Raw genomic sequence first — 14,810 nt, 5'->3', positions numbered from 1 at the left:
ACATCCTGGCTCTGTCCTGGCATCTTTTAAAAAATAATTAACCCGGGGCTGGGGATTTAGCTCAGTGGTAGAGCACTTACCTAGGAAGCGCAAGGCCCTGGGTTCGGTCCCCAGCTCCGAAAAAAAGAACCAAAAAAAAAATAAATAAATAATTAACCCACCGGCTCTGAGTGCCTCAGGCTTCAGGGGAGTCTGCTTGGAGGTTTGAATCTGAGCACAGAACCTTCACTTTCACTTTAATTTACTGTGGCTGGAGAGCTGGCTCGGGCTAAGGTAAGCTGACCCAGGTTCGGTTCCCAGCACCCACAGGTTGTCTCACAATCATCCATAACTCCAGTTCCAGCAGATCGCACATCCTTCGCTCTTCCAAGCTCCAAGGGCACCAGGCATACACATGGCGCCCGTACATCCACGCAGGCACAGCGCTCAACCACATAAAATAAACAACAAATCTAAGTTTACTTGTGTTGCTAGGGTCAGTGAGGGCCCAGCAGGTGAGGGGCTTGCCACCAAGTCTGACATCCTGAGTTTGATTCCCAGTCGTGGGAGGAGGAAAACAACTCTTGTCAATTGTCTTTTCCTTGGTTTTGGTTTTGCTCCTGTAAACCAGGGGCTTCAGGCATGCAAAGCAAGCACGTGACTGGTGCTACCCTCCAGAAACAACAACTGGTTTATTTTGCATGTGGAAGGGGCATGCAATGACACACATGTGGGGGGGGTGTCACAGTGGGACCCCAAATTCAGGTTTTTGGCTGTTTGATTTTTAAGACAGACTAGGACTGGGGTGGCTCGTCACAGCTCTTGATTAGTAAGTGTGAGGAGGGGTCCCTAGCACCCCAGAAACTTACTGAGAAAAGAGTTACTCAGGCCCACAAAAGATGTCCTACCTGTCCAAAAGCACACAGCGTCAGGGTGCCTTTCCAGTTCAGCTCATGTGGGTTGGTCAGTCCATGGGGAAGGCTGGGGTTCCATCCTGTGCCACAGAGGAGCCCTCTCCCACCCTCAGCTGTCCCTGGAGGGAGCAGCTCCCTAGAAGCTGGTGTGAACCAAGGCAGTTTCTCTTCCACAAGCCACTGTCTGCATGTTTCCCCGAAGGTTCTTGAGGTGAAAGGCTGAAGTTAGGGGTTGGAGGGCAGGGTTGAGGTGCAGCTTGTGCTGGAGCCCCTGCCGTGAATCCTCCAGTGAGGGGGTGTACCTCAGCCACAGGAGGCCAGAGGTCATCCTCAGCACTGCAAAACAAAGTAGCCTATTGAACAGCTAGAACCACCGCCTCATTAGCGTCCTCATCCTAGACTCCCCGAGAACCCACACTTATAGAATGCTTACTGAATGTCAGTAGGGAGGTCCTCTGGTCTCCCCTGACCCCTCTGAGGTCAGGGCAGCTGTGAGTGGGTAAACTGAGGCTGGGAGGCAGGAGCATTGTGCCAGACCTGGGGGTGCTGGATTGGTGTGCGTGGAGAAGCCATGAAATATGGGGGGAGCATGTGTCCCTCTGGACCTTGATGGGTCTAGGAAGGAGACAGTGGGGGAGGAACCTGTCACTCCCTCGGGCCTGGCACAGTGATATTTCCCTGTGTTTGGTGTAGGGACAGATTGGGAGTGCAGAGGGGCCTGCATCCTGTATCACCTGTTTGTTTAGTTGTGCGGTACTGTCCATGGAACTTAGGGTCAGCCCACTGCCACAGCACTACACCCAGCTCACTGTTGTTCTTAGTCTGTTTACATTTGTGTGTGTGTGTGTGTGTGTGTGTGTGTGTGTGTGTGTGTGACCCAAAGTAAGGGGACCCCTTTGGGAACTCAGTTTTCTCTCTCTCTGCCGTGTGAGTCTGGGGTGTTCGTGCTCAGGGGTCAGGGCAGTGCTTTATACCTGGGAGCCATCTCACACGCCTCTTTTATTGTTTTTTTTTTCTTTTTGTTTTTAAGCCCTTGTTTTTATTTTTCCTTTCATCACTGGAGGTCTCTCCTACAAATAAAACTACCCTCATTCCCCCACCACACCATTCTGAGTTTCCTTGTTTCCCACACCCCCTCCTGTCTTCCCAGGACTGTGGCTGCTGAGGTCCGGAAGCAGGTGTCCCGGGAACGCAGCGGCTCGCCCCACTCCAGCCGACGCTCCAGTAGTTCTCTGGGGGTGAGTCCCTGTGCAGTGGCTGACAGTCGAGGGGTACACGCTGCTCTGACGCTGCTAGGACCAGTGGCCAGGGAGGAGGGGGTCCTTGTGTCCTTCACACATCTGTACAGATGCAGGGGTGTGTGTATGTTCCAAGGGTGGTCAGGGGGTGACACCAGCTTCCTGGACCACCCAGATGGGGCTCCAGGCTGGTGGCTGGAAGAGACTTCCTGCCTCAGGGGGAAGGGGTGGGGCCTCAGGAACTATCCCAGCCATTCCTTTTACCCTTAGAGTCTTTCCAGACACGAGGGTGTGATTTCCTTCCTGGAGTCCTTGGAGGGAGGCGGCAGGCCCCTAGCCAGCCTGCTGTGGAAAGTCTGAGTTCACCGACTCCCATAGACCCTCCACAGCCTCGGAGGCTCCCACCACCCCCACTGCAGGCTAATGTCAGCTGGGAGCGTATGTCCAACCCCTCACCGGGGCACCATGGCCACTGTACTCCAATCAGGTCCCTCTGACGGAGGTCATTGAACCCCTGGACTTTGAGGATGTGCTTCTGAGCCGGCCACCTGAAGTAGAGCCCGGTCCCCTCAGGGACATGATAGAGTTTCCAGCTGATGACCTAGAACTACTGAAGCAACCCCGAGAATGCCGGACCACAGAATCTGGGGTGCCAGAGGATGGGTGCGTTCTGCACACACACACAAACCCCACTCCCTCTCCCAGAGTCTCATATTCCCAGGTTCACCTTCAGGCTCTAGACACCTGTGTGGCCTTGGGCAAATCACTGTCCCTCTCTGAGCCTTCATTTCTGCATCTTTGATTAAAAGTATCTTTGTTATTGTTTGTGGATGTATGTTTGTAGTGTGTGTGTGTGCCTTGTGTGTATACTGCGTGTGCGTGTGTGTATGTGTGTGTGTATGTATTTGTATGTGTTCAGTCGATAGGTGTGCAGGTTCATGCACGCACCTGGACAGAGAACAAAGGTCACCTTCAGGGATTTTCCTCTTTCTTGTTTTTCCTAATATATTGAGGCAGAGCCTCTCACTTGAACCCAGAGCTCGCCAAGTTGGCTAGCCTTGCTAGCTGGCTTGCCGTAGGGGTTCCCCGCTTCTGCTTTCTGAGTTTGGGATCGGCGTGGGCCACCATGCCCACCTGCTTGGCAGGTGCGGAGGTCTGAAAGGTGGTCTTCATGCCTGCGTGGCGACCACACCACTGGCCTCCTATCTCTCCAGCGACAGCTTTCCACTTTTTAAAGATTTATTTTATTTCACACGGATGGGTGTTCCACCTGCTGTAATTCTGTGTATCACCCAAGTACCTGGAGTTGCCAGTGGTTGTGAGCCACCATGTTGATGCTGGGGACTGAACCTGGGTCCTCTGTAGGAGCAGCCAGTGCTCTTGACCGCTGATCCGTGTCTGCAGCCTCTTGGTTTTGTGTTTTGAGGCAGAGTCTCATATAGCCCAGACTAAGTCCTGAACATCCGGTTCCCCACCCCTGGGATGACAGTGTGTGGCCTCCTGGTTTATGCAGTGCTGAGACGGGAACCCAGGCCGTGGGATACATGAAGCCAGCTACCAAGCTTCCTCCTCAGTCTCACACTGTGTCCCAGCCTGGTCTGTAACTCACAGAAATCCTCCTGCCTCAGCGTCCTGAGCTCTGGTAGCTATAGTCCTTTTCTCCTAGGCCTTTGGAAATGTTCACCCTGCCTCTGTTTACCCTGCTTGTATTTTGCTGTAGAAAGTTGGACGCCCAGGTGAGGGCTGCGGTGGAGATGTACTCAGAGGACTGGGTCATTGTACGCAGAAGGTGGGTCTTACCCAGAGCAGCTCAGGGGAGAAGGAGGGTGGAAGGGCTGCACTATTTGTGGTTTGTTCCTCTGTTTATCCACCCACTATCCCTTTTGCGAGCAGTTGGGCATCTTTAGACAAAGGTAAAAGGGGGCGGTTCATCATTCCTGAGTCCCCAGCTCCACCCCCTGCTTAGCCCCACCTCCTGCTTAGCCCCGCCCCACTTCCTGCTAGGTACCAGCACCTGAGTACAGCATACAGTCCCATCACTACAGAGACACAGCGAGAGCGGCAGAAAGGCCTCACCTGCCAGGTCTTCGAGCAGGATACCCCTGGGGATGAGAGGACAGGTCCCGAGGATGTGGTAAGGGGCCGCTGAGTGACGGGGGTCACTGAAGGTCAGCCTTGATCCCAGTGAGTGAAGTAAGCTCCATTCAGGAGTGGAAAGCGTCACAATAGTGCACATTTACTGAGTGCTTAGTGTATACTGATGGCTGTCTGATTGTTCTCCTTTCATCCTGTGAGTGGGGCCACAGTCATTATTCCTCTTCACAGAGAAACTGAGGCACAGCAAAGCTACTAATGCTTATATTTTCATAGTCGGCATTTACTGAACACTTACTGTATACCAATAACCACTGGTTATTACTAGTGTGAATTCCTTTGTTGCTGTAGGATGTATTTCGGGACGTGTGGCTTTAGCTCAGTGGGAAAGTGTTTGTGCGGATGCTAGGCACAGATTTTATCCTCAGCTGGGGTAGGGGCCAGGAAGGGAGATAAAGAATAGAGAAGGAAACGAGATACAGGAGGGGAAGAAACTGAGGCTGGTAGACAGGGCAGAGACTCAGTCACAGAGCTGAACTGGATTTGAGTCAGGGCTGTGAGCAGAGTTGACTGTAGGAGGTCCTAGGTTAGCCGCACACTTGGATCTTCCCTGGCAACGGCGGCGAACAGAGTCTCAGAGAAGGCTGATTGGTCCAGCCCAGGGACCTTACTGGGAGCTAATCCTTGGGGCTGGACAGTGTGGCCATTTTTAGCTTAGCCTAAAGACAGAGACATTATTAGATGTGTTCTGATTGGCCAGAGGAGAGTCTCCTGTGAGATGGGGTAGCCTCCTATAGCAGAGGTAAAGAGCTCTCTACATAGAAGTACTCCAGAAGTTTCTGGAGAGGCCAGCCGGGCCCCCAGATGGCCCCTGTAGTGGTGACCCCCACCTGGCTTGCCCCTCAGCTTCTGTCCATATAGACTAGATGTGTACGTGAACACACTCAGGAGAACAGGTGCATGCAGTTGGTGCTCAGTACTTGCACATTCTCTCCTGTAGGATGACTCCCAGCACTGTTCTGGCTCCCCAGAGGACACCCCTCGAAGCAGTGGAGCCTCAGGCGTCTTCAGCCTGAGGAACCTGGCTGCAGACTCCCTACTGCCCACACTGCTTGAGCGGGCAGCCCCTGAGGACGTGGACCGGCGCAATGAAGCCCTCAGGAGGCAGCACCGGGCCCCCGCCCTGCTCACCTTGTACCCGGCACCTGATGAGGTGGGTGCTCTTTGGCTAGCTCACTGTCCCCAGACCAGAATCCAGCCATCGTTTATTGGCTGCTTCCTGTATACCCATCTTCAGCTAGTGACACTTTGTGGATCCTCGTTTGTCTGACCTCCACTTATTGAGCACCAAATGCTTTTCTCTACAGTTCTCCAGCCTTATACCCACTACACCTACTATCTACTTCTCCACTGAATCAGCCAGCGTGCTGACCACCTACCATACCTGCCTCCCTGTCTCTGCATTTGTCTAATGCATACTCTTATGTTTTGTTTAACCATTTATTGAGTGCTGGCTGTATACATGTATATTTATTTAGTCACTATTTACTGGGTATGTAGTGAATGGAGATATTCCTCGGCTATGAAGTTATTCCCCTATAAATGTATTTGAAGTTCAAAGTACATAAGTCAGAAATGCATTCACGCTTGCACAGTGCCTCATGCTTATCGTCCCAGCACTTAGGAGGTAAAAGGATCAGACGTTCAAAGTCAGCCCTGGCTCTATAGTGAGTTTAAGGCCAACCAGAACTACATGAAACTGTCTCTGAAAAAAGAAAGAAAGAGAGAGAGAGAGAGAGAGAGAGAGAGAGAGAGAGAGAGAGAAAAGAAAGGAAGGAAGCAAGGAAGGAAGGAAGGAAGAAAAGAAAACCGTGAGGTGGAAAACCTCTCTTATACAGGTGTGGACCGTCTCGTGTGTTGTATAGAAACTGTCCTGAAGTGAAGTGTGGCTGCTTGGTTACACACCCATAAATCCTCGCAAAGTCACACACTTGGAGACCTAACTGCTAAAAATCAGAGGCTTTGTGTACATGTTTGTCCAGCCAGCCTTTAGTGAGTGCTTTCCTTAAATGCTGATATTTATCCAAACAAATCTGTTGGCACTTACTGTATATGAGTGATTGAACCAGCAAAGCTATATGGCTGATACCAGGATTGTAGCTGAGCTGGGCGGAGAAGACATTCCAGGCAGAGATAACATACAGAAAGGCTCAGCAGCAAGTCATTGAGTGAAGCTCCACCAGGCTTGGGGAGTGGGACTGGAGCTGGGGTTGGGTGCAGCCCATCTTGGGCTGGGCATCCTAGAGCCTCCCTGAAGGATACATCCCAGAGCCCCCCACCCGCCTTGCAGGATGAAGCTGTAGAACGCTGCAGCCACCCGGAGCCACCCCGAGAGCACTTCGGGCAGAGGATCCTGGTGAAATGTCTGTCACTCAAGTGAGTCAGAGGGTAGCCCTGTGTGTTTCCCTACTGTGAGGGCACCATGGGCTTTTCCTTCCCCTGTCAATAGGCAAAGGTGCCTACATATGCTGCCTCTGCTTCAGCACATGCTGACCCCGACACACACACACACACACACACACTCACACTCACACACACTCACTCACTCACACACACTCACTCACACACACTCACACACACTCACTCACTCACATACACTCACTCACACACACTCACTCACTCACACACACTCACTCACACACACTCACACACACTCACTCACTCACTCACACACACTCACTCAGCCAGCCCGCTCACTAATAGTCTGGTCCTCCAAGCTGTGCCTGTGCTTCTCTGGGTCCCAAGACCTCCTCCAAGTCTGCGATCCACTCGTGGTCCTGTGTCCTGTGAGCATTTGCTGAGCGACTACGTGAGCGCATAGCTTTCCCAGCTTCTGGGACTGAGGGCTGGAATGGAGTTCTGTTTCCTGCTCTGATCCAGACAGAAATGGGGTCCAGGAGGGGCCAGGCCAGGCTCTGAGTGCACTTCCTGTTCAGTTCCATTCCCACGCTCTTTGGGCTGACGCTGATGAGCCTTGGACTGGCTGGGTGGGAGCCAGGCTCCGCCCTTCCATCCACCCTGTGTCTCAGCAGGAGGGTGGGCAGACCAGAGACAGACTCTTGAGTTTTACAAGTGTTATGCTCTCAAGCAGGATTCCCATGTTGTTCTGTGCCTCAGTTTCCCTCCTACACTCATCTGACAGGAGGGGGAAGATATAAGTTAGTATAGGCCTGGGGCTGCCTAAAACAGTGGGGGCCAGGGTGTAGTTCAGAATTCCACCATTTCGGTGATAGAATGTTGCATGCACGAAGCCCTGGGTCCATCCACAGCACTGTGGAGACAGGGTGTGATCCAGCACTTGAGAGTCAGAGCAGCAGAATTGGGAATTTAAGGTCATTCTTGGGTACAAAGGGAGCTAGAAGCCAGCCTGGGCTAAATCAGACCCTGTCCCAAAGGGGAAAGAAATGAAAGAAAGAAAGAAAGAAAGAAAGAAAGAAAGAAAGAAAGAAAGAAAGAAAGAAAGAAAGAGAGAAAGAAAGAGAGAGAAAGAGAGAAAAGAAAGAAGCAGGCAGGCACAGAGTGTGTGACTAACAGCTCTCAAGAGCTGGCCCCCATTTCCCGTAGGTTTGAGATTGAAATCGAGCCCATCTTTGGCACCTTGGCCCTATATGATGTGCGGGAGAAGAAAAAGGTAGGTGCTCCTCCTCCTCTTCCTCTTTTCCTCCTCCTCCTTTCTTCTCACTCCCTCCTCCCTCCTTCCCTATCTCTTTTTCAGTCATCCCTCCCTCTCCCTCCTCCCTCCTCCCTCTCCCTCCTCTCTCTCCCTCCCCCTCCTCCTCTTCAGTCTTTCTCTCTTATTCCTTGGTGGGGTGGCTATGAAGCAGTGTCTCTCAGCTAGCTGCCTCTCATATCCCCAGATTTCAGAAAACTTCTACTTTGACCTAAACTCGGACTCCGTTAAGGGGCTGCTCCGGGCCCATGGCACCCACCCGGCCATCTCCACCTTGGCGCGCTCTGCCATCTTCTCCGTGACCTACCCCTCTCCTGACATCTTCCTGGTTGTCAAGGTGCCTACTGGGGCCCTGCAAAGGGGTGATGATCAGAGCCAGAGTTCAGTGGGATAGCACTTGAAGGCTGAGGCAGGGGGATTGTGAGTTTGAGGTTGCTTGGGCTGCTTATAGAAACTTTGTCTTAAAAGCAAGCAGGAACAGTTGAGTCTTCCTCTGTGGATGGGGTAGGAAAGGTGAACTGGTGCATTCTGGGATTTCTTCAGTCAAGTTAGGTTTCAACAATGGAACAGCTCAAGTACTCTCAGGCCAGCCTGCTGTACTGAGCAGCTGAATCAGATCCTGTCCCAAAAGGGAAAGGTCCTTGAAGTCTAGCTCCTCAACCTGAAGGTTGCAGTGGTCATCATTTTATAGGTGGGGAAACTGAGGCACAGAACAGTTGCTTGGGGTTCCACAACTCCTAAGGTGTTCATGACTGGAGTTCCGGCCCTGGGGTGCAGGGTCATGGCTTTAGTGTGAACTGACAGAAACATAACATGTGCCATGGCCAAAGGCATCTCAGCTTAGCTGCCAGGGAGGCTACAGCTTCTGCTGCTCAGAGGAACACCGTGGGGAGAAAGGAATGCACTTCAGGTTACACCTCTCAGGTTGTACTCCATGAAGGGAAGTCAGGTTACACACCTGGAGCCAAGCCTGAGGCAGAGGCTGTGGGGCAGGCAGTGTTGCTGCCGGCTGTGCCAACCTGCCTTCTTACACAGCCCAGGACGACACCACCCACAGTGATGCCTCCCACTTCATTCAGTCAAGAAATGCCTCACAGATGAGATTATAGGCCCAGTTGAAGAGAGGTGTTTTCTCCAGTAGAAGAATCCTCTTTCCAGATATCCCTGGCTGGTATCAGACTGACAAAAAGCAGAACAAAGTCTGAGTCCTGTGAGACTCAGTTTCAAAACAAAAATGGAGCCCAGTGTGACCCGGCAGTAGAGGACCTTCCTAGAATCCTCCAGTAAGGGCCTGGGCGTGTGGCTGGGTAAAGTGCTTAGCCAGCGTTTCGGAGGCCCCACTCCCAGTATAAGAAAGAAAAAGAGACCAGGCAGTGGTTGCACATACACTTGGGAAGCAGAGGCAGGCGGGCCAAACTTAGTGGGTTGAGGCCTTCCCCGTCTTACAAAGCCAGTCTGAGGCCAGGTGGGAGGACTACACAGTGTGGACATGCCTCAAAACAAGACGTGAACGGTGAGGGGGTGGTGAGGGAGGAAAGTAGAAACTGGCCTTAGCAGTTGAAATCACCCTGTGTTCAACTTCCAGCACCCATGCTGGGAGGATCCAGTGCCCTCTTCTGGCCACCATGGGCACTGTGCTTACACATGCACAATTAAAAACAAAAATAAAATCTGTTACAGAGAAAAAGAGCTGGTGTAGTGGCATACACCTTCAGTCCCAACACTGAGAAGGCAGAGGCAGGTGGATATCTGTGACTTTAAGGCAGGCCTGGTCTGTGTAGAGAGTTCCACAACAGCCAGACCTAGGTAGTGAAAGCCTGTCAAAAAAAAAAAAAAAAAAAAAAAAAAAGAAAGAAAAAGAAAAGAAAAAAAAAAGAGAGAGAGAGACAGACAGAGACCGACAGACAAGCAGACAGACACACACACACACATGCACAGAGGGGGAGAGATGGGAATGTAGAGAAAACATGAACGGCTTACAGTGGGCTGCAGGGAAGAGGCTGAGACACATCAGAAAGTGGAGCTGCTGGCAGAATACGGGAATCAATCCTGAGGACCTTGGGAGCCATGCCAACTGTCAGTGTGGCCAAGCGCCTAGGTAGTGATGGGGATTTGTTAGAAGGTAGGAGTCCTAGGTTCATCCCTAGTCTTGAATGAAGTAGGTGTGGGTCGAGGAGGGTCCAGAAGACTGAAAGGGAGCTAGAGGAGTCCCTCTCTGGGCCCTTCTACCCTGCAGCTGGAAAAAGTGCTGCAGCAGGGGGACATCAGCGAGTGCTGCGAACCCTACATGGTGATGAAGGAGGCGGACACGGTGAAGGTATGTGTGAGTGGGCGGGACATGGTGGGAGCGCAGGTCCTGAGGGTGCCACACAAGGGAGGGCCTCTGAGCTGGGGGGCGTGTGCGTCTCCCCACAGAACAAAGAGAAGCTGGAGAAGCTGCGCCTGGCCGCGGAGCAGTTCTGCACCAGGCTGGGCCGCTACCGCATGCCCTTCGCCTGGACAGCGGTGCACCTGGCTAACATCGTGAGCAGCGTCGGGCCACAGGACCGGGATTCCGACTCCGAGGGCGGTGAGGGCGCGCGCCGCTTGCTGGCTCACCTTGGCATTCACCTGTCGCCCTCCCTCTGCCATCAGCACTCTGATCTCTAATTCCTGTTCTGCTCCGCCACCACGCTGTTGTCTCCTAGAACGCAGACCCACTTGGGCCGAACGCCGCCGTCGGGGGCCCCAGGATCGAAGCTATAGTGGGGATGATGCCTGCAGCTTCTCCAGCTTCCGCCCAGCCACGTTAACTGTCACCAACTTTTTTAAACAGGTGACCTTGGTATAGGACAAAGGCCTTGGGAGGAAAGGAACACGGGTTTTTTCCTGTCTTGGGAACTTTCAGCCCCCTTACCTTGGGAACTCTGTATCTGGCAGGAGGCAGAACGGCTCAGTGATGAAGACCTTTTCAAGTTTTTGGCGGACATGCGGCGACCATCTTCCCTGCTGAGGCGATTACGACCTGTGACTGGTGTGTGGCAGTCCTATAAAGTAGAGCTGTTGCTCACATAGTCATTCAGCAACCATACTGAGGATAATGGGTACTGGAGACCCAACCCCGGGGCATGGATAGGCAGTGGAAGGAACAGGGCAGCTACTGGGCTTTAGTTCCTGATGGGTGCAGCCTGCAGAGGCCTTCAGGAAACAGGCAGAGCCCCCGCAGAAGTAAAAGCCAAGTCCTTTCTCCCCAGCTCAGCTCAAGATTGACATCTCCCCTGCACCCGAGAACCTACACTTCTGCCTGTCCCCTGAGTTACTTCATGTCAAGCCCTACCCTGACCCCAGGGGACGGCCCACCAAGGAGATCCTGGAGTTCCCTGCCCGTGAGGTCTACGCCCCCCATACCTGTTACAGGTACAGCCTGTGGGTTGGGTGGGGCCCCATTTATCCTGTACGTGCACACGTGCACAATTATGCTTGTGTATTCTCGTGTGTGGGGAGGTGCTCAGGCACATGAGTGTGTCTAAGAGTGGATGAAAGTCAGAGAGCCGTCTTGAGTGCTGTGCTGCTCCTCAGGCGTTGTCCGCCTGGTCTTAAAACCCTTCCTATCACTCTCTTCATTTTATTTGAGGGAAAGTACAGCATGCAGTCGGAGGAAAACTTGCAGCGTCAATTGTTTTCTACTGTATGGGTTTGAGAATGGGACTCACATTACCAAGTTGGTGGCGATGCCTTTGCCTCTGAATTTTCTCAGGATCCCTTCCTTTTTTCTTTAACTTTTACTGTCATTATTATTATTTGTTGAGACAGGGTCTCACCATATAGCTCTGGCTGTCCTAGAACTTACTGTGTTGACCAGGCTGGCTTCAGACTCATTACCTATGCCAAGACCTGGGATTAAAGGTGTGCATTGCCATGCCTGGCTTTTATTATTTTTAATTGTCTGTGTGTCTGTGTGTGGGGGCACATGCACCTGTGTGTGACAACATGCACCTGTGTGTGAGTACATGCACCTGTGTTTGAGTACATCCACCTGTGTGTGGGTACATGCACCTGTGTTTGAGTACAAGCACCTGTGTGTGAGTACATGCACCTGTGTTTGAGTACACCCACCTGTGTGTAAGTACATGCACCTGTGTGTGAGTACATGCACCTGTGTGTGAGTATACACACCTGTGTAGGGTGCATGCACCTGTATGAGGTATTGAGTAGACCAGAGGCTTAGGATCCCCAGGTTGCAGGTGGTTGTGAGCCACCAGATAGGAGTGATGGGAATCAAATATGGGTCCTCTACAAGAGCAGGGTGTGCTTTTAACTAGAGCCTTCTTCTCTCCAGCTCCCAGTATTTTTATTCTCAGAAAGTCTGTCACAGCCTGGAACTTGCCAAGGCTGGCTAAGATCCACCTGTCTCTGCCTCCATGAGCTCCTGATCCTCCTGCCTCTGCCTTTCTAATGTTGAGATGGCAGATGTGCACCACTCTGTCTGTGACTGTGGTTCTGTAGTTGGGACCCAGGGCTGTGCATGCTGGGCAGGTGCAATGTTGACTATGCACCCGCCCAAGATGCCCGGTGCTTGCAGAAACAGGCATGGACACTATGTTTATAGATTGCCTCTTTTTTATTGTGGGGTGTGGGGCATAAGGGAGCTCATGTCCTTCTCCAGCCTTCTCCACGGGGCTGTCTTCTGCCTTCCATCCCGCCTGCTTGCTTCTGTCTCTGCTCTGCCAGGAAGCGGGGTGCACCGGCCAAGTCTAGCTGATGGGCAGCCAGCTCTGTCGGCCCTGCTCATAGATAGGCCCGGTGGAGCGCATTCAGTGTTCCCTGCAGCACAACTGGTCCTCAGTGGCATCCAGGTAGTCTCAGGCTGGGAGGGCTGCCATGTGGAGTCTAGGGAGGGAGACAGAGCTCAGTCAAGGCCAGCGTTGGGTGGAGGTGCCCTTCAGTGGGCCTAGGCCACATCCACTAGCCACCCCAGAGTAAACCCACCAGGCTCACCTCTGCTGGATCTGCCGCAGCCACTGTTGCTGCTCTGCCATCTCACGCTGCTGTCGCTGCACGTGGCCAGTGAGAGCCCACAAGAGGTGGTTCTGCTTATCGGCTCGATCCTGTGGGTAGCATAGTGACCTTAGCTGGGAAGTCTGGGTCCACTCCCATCTCCTGACCACTACAGGTTTCTCTGCCATGTGACCCAGCAAACGTCCAAGACCCTCTGCCTCAGTTTCCCTATTTGTAAGGTGTGTCTAAGATAGGACTTGCTTCGTATAGTTTGTAGATGCACGTCAAACACTACTGATTGGGTTCTTTCTTCATGGCACCAGAAGCCAGAGCAATAAGCATCCATTGAGCACTTACTGTATCCATCCCTCTGCCTCTGAAACTCACCTTTGCTCTGAAATGACAGTCACTACTCTTACTTTACTTCAAAGTTTATCTAGCGTGTGTGCATGCCATAGCACAAATGTTGGAAGTCAGGACAACTGTTGGGAGCAGGTTCTTGCCTTCCCCCCTGGGGAGCCTGGGGCTCGGTCTCAGGCCATTGGCCTTGTCAGCCTGTACCTGTGAACTACCTTGCTGATCCTGCATTCATTCATTTACTTCTTCTGAGACTGGGTCTCATGTACCCCAAGCTTAACTCAGATGTCTGTCTAGCCAGAAACCACCCTGGACTCCTAACCCCACCCTTTATCCCCAAGTGCTGGGGTTGCGGGTGTAGCCCCCGTGCCCAGTTATCTTTCTGTTCTTTTTGAGACAGGATATCACCAGGTAGGCAGCTGGCCTAACTTTGTAGCCAAGGCTGGCTTTAACCTTCTCTTTCTCCTGCCCCTGCCTCTGGAGTTCTAGAACCACAGGCGAGCACCGCCATGTCTGGTTCTTACCCTTGCTTGCAAAGGTCACTTCCAGAAGGTCACTGAGGCTGGAACCACATATACAACTGGAGGGTCCTCTAGCCCAGGGTTCAGTGGTGGCTTCCTTCTGGGGAGCAGGGTTGTGCCCCTGGGAGCCCCTTACCTTTAAATTCTCAAATTCTTGGTGGGCTTGGCCTAGCCAGGCACCTCTCAGCTGCACTTGTAGTCTCCGTACACTGTTCCGCAGAGCATGCTGGGCCCGGGCCACTTCCCTCAGCGATCGGGCTGTGGCTTCTGCTCGAAGGTGTAAAGTGTCCTCTTCTGCCTGCTCAACAGATGGTGTGGCTTCAGTGAGGTCACTAGGTCAGCTTTGCTCACCCAGCACGTCACTTTCCTTTGTTCTGGGCTCAACTTTTCCTCAGACTCTTGTCTGCCCAGCAACACCCCAGCTCTTGTACTCACCTGAATCTCCGACAAGCTGGTGCGAAGCTCCCGTGTTGCATCCCGGCCCTGATTGACCTCTCTTCCCAGAAATTCCAGTGCTTGGTCAAAAAGGCCCAGGTTGCGCCCAGCTTCTGTCAGGCGAGCTTCCGTGGCTTTGTACACACCATTGAGGGCCTGACCTAGCTGTAGGGCCCCGTGAAAGAGCAGGGTCAACTCTTCATATTGGGCCGGCTCTGGACCACCGAGAGGGGCCACTGGGGCAGGTCGCACTGCTGTTGCTATGGCCCATAGGAGGCAGAGAATAGGCACAACCATGGTGGACAGTCTCGGGGGTATGGCTCCTGTGCTGCTGTGGCCACCTTTTATTTCCACAGGCTGCCGTTAACCCCCCCCTGGTCAATGATTAACCAGCCTCTGTTGCACAAGGGCCTGGCAGAGGCTCAGCCATTGCATCAGGCTGATGTCTAAGCAGGCCATGCTGGAATCACGCTGCTGGAACTCAGGGCCAGCTGTGTGTGGGGGTAGTGGGTGAGCTCAGACGGGGATCTCGGCGCCAGGGTCTGTATGACTATAGCGCTCCGCC

At 52.8% G+C, this 14,810-nt stretch overlaps 2 protein-coding genes across 15 annotated transcripts in view; one reads left to right on the top strand and one right to left on the bottom strand.

The window, feature by feature from the left end:
- Dock6 (dedicator of cytokinesis 6) overlaps positions 1–14,810 on the top strand; it is a 52,120-nt gene that overhangs the window by 3,515 nt on the left and 33,795 nt on the right. For 8 of the 13 annotated variants that reach the window (XR_015626856.1, XR_015626852.1, XR_015626855.1 and 5 more), the window contains 13 exon segments: positions 2,044–2,131; positions 2,619–2,794; positions 3,852–3,920; positions 4,136–4,265; positions 5,226–5,438; positions 6,576–6,661; positions 7,850–7,916; positions 8,143–8,292; positions 10,192–10,272; positions 10,371–10,524; positions 10,643–10,770; positions 10,875–10,968; positions 11,189–11,351. Coding sequence is in view for 4 of the 13 variants with exons in the window: in XM_087563078.1 (XP_087419204.1) it covers positions 2,044–2,131; positions 2,619–2,794; positions 3,852–3,920; positions 4,136–4,265; positions 5,226–5,438; positions 6,576–6,661; positions 7,850–7,916; positions 8,143–8,292; positions 10,192–10,272; positions 10,371–10,524; positions 10,643–10,770; positions 10,875–10,968; positions 11,189–11,351 (1,599 nt within the window). In the remaining 9 variants the exon portion in view is untranslated. 13 annotated transcript variants of the gene reach the window in all.
- Positions 12,537–14,563, bottom strand: Angptl8 (angiopoietin-like 8). 2 transcript variants are annotated; one of them, XM_087560015.1, is made up of 4 exons: positions 14,246–14,563; positions 13,947–14,108; positions 12,924–13,042; positions 12,537–12,824 (listed from the first exon to the last, which is right to left on the bottom strand). In XM_087560015.1, exons 1-3 carry the CDS (start codon positions 14,540–14,542, stop codon positions 12,929–12,931), a joined length of 573 nt encoding a protein of 190 aa, XP_087416141.1. In that variant the 5' UTR covers positions 14,543–14,563; the 3' UTR covers positions 12,537–12,824; positions 12,924–12,928. The 2 variants fall into 2 exon arrangements, with proteins under 2 accessions (XP_087416141.1, NP_001258639.1); NM_001271710.1 differs by having other exon boundaries at positions 12,933–13,042.

This window comes from Rattus norvegicus, chromosome 8 (genome assembly GCF_021556685.1).
Source record: "Rattus norvegicus strain SHRSP/BbbUtx chromosome 8, alternate assembly SHRSP_T2T, whole genome shotgun sequence".
NCBI classification, from domain to species: Eukaryota; Metazoa; Chordata; class Mammalia; order Rodentia; family Muridae; genus Rattus; species Rattus norvegicus.
This window is presented reverse-complemented; position numbering and strand designations above follow the sequence as displayed.

What these genes read in the sequence shown, in the direction of transcription:
- Angptl8 (NM_001271710.1), bottom strand. Translation starts at nt 14,542, where the DNA reads ATGGTTGTGCCTATTCTCTGCCTCCTATGGGCCATAGCAACAGCAGTG. An exon ending in AAGAATTTGAGAATTTAAAG is followed by an intron (nt 13,043 to 13,946) that starts GTAAGGGGCTCC and finishes TGCTACCCACAG; the next exon opens with GATCGAGCCGATAAGCAGAA. An exon ending in CTGCGGCAGATCCAGCAGAG is followed by an intron (nt 12,825 to 12,932) that starts GTGAGCCTGGTG and finishes CTCCCTCCCTAG; the next exon opens with ACTCCACATGGCAGCCCTCC.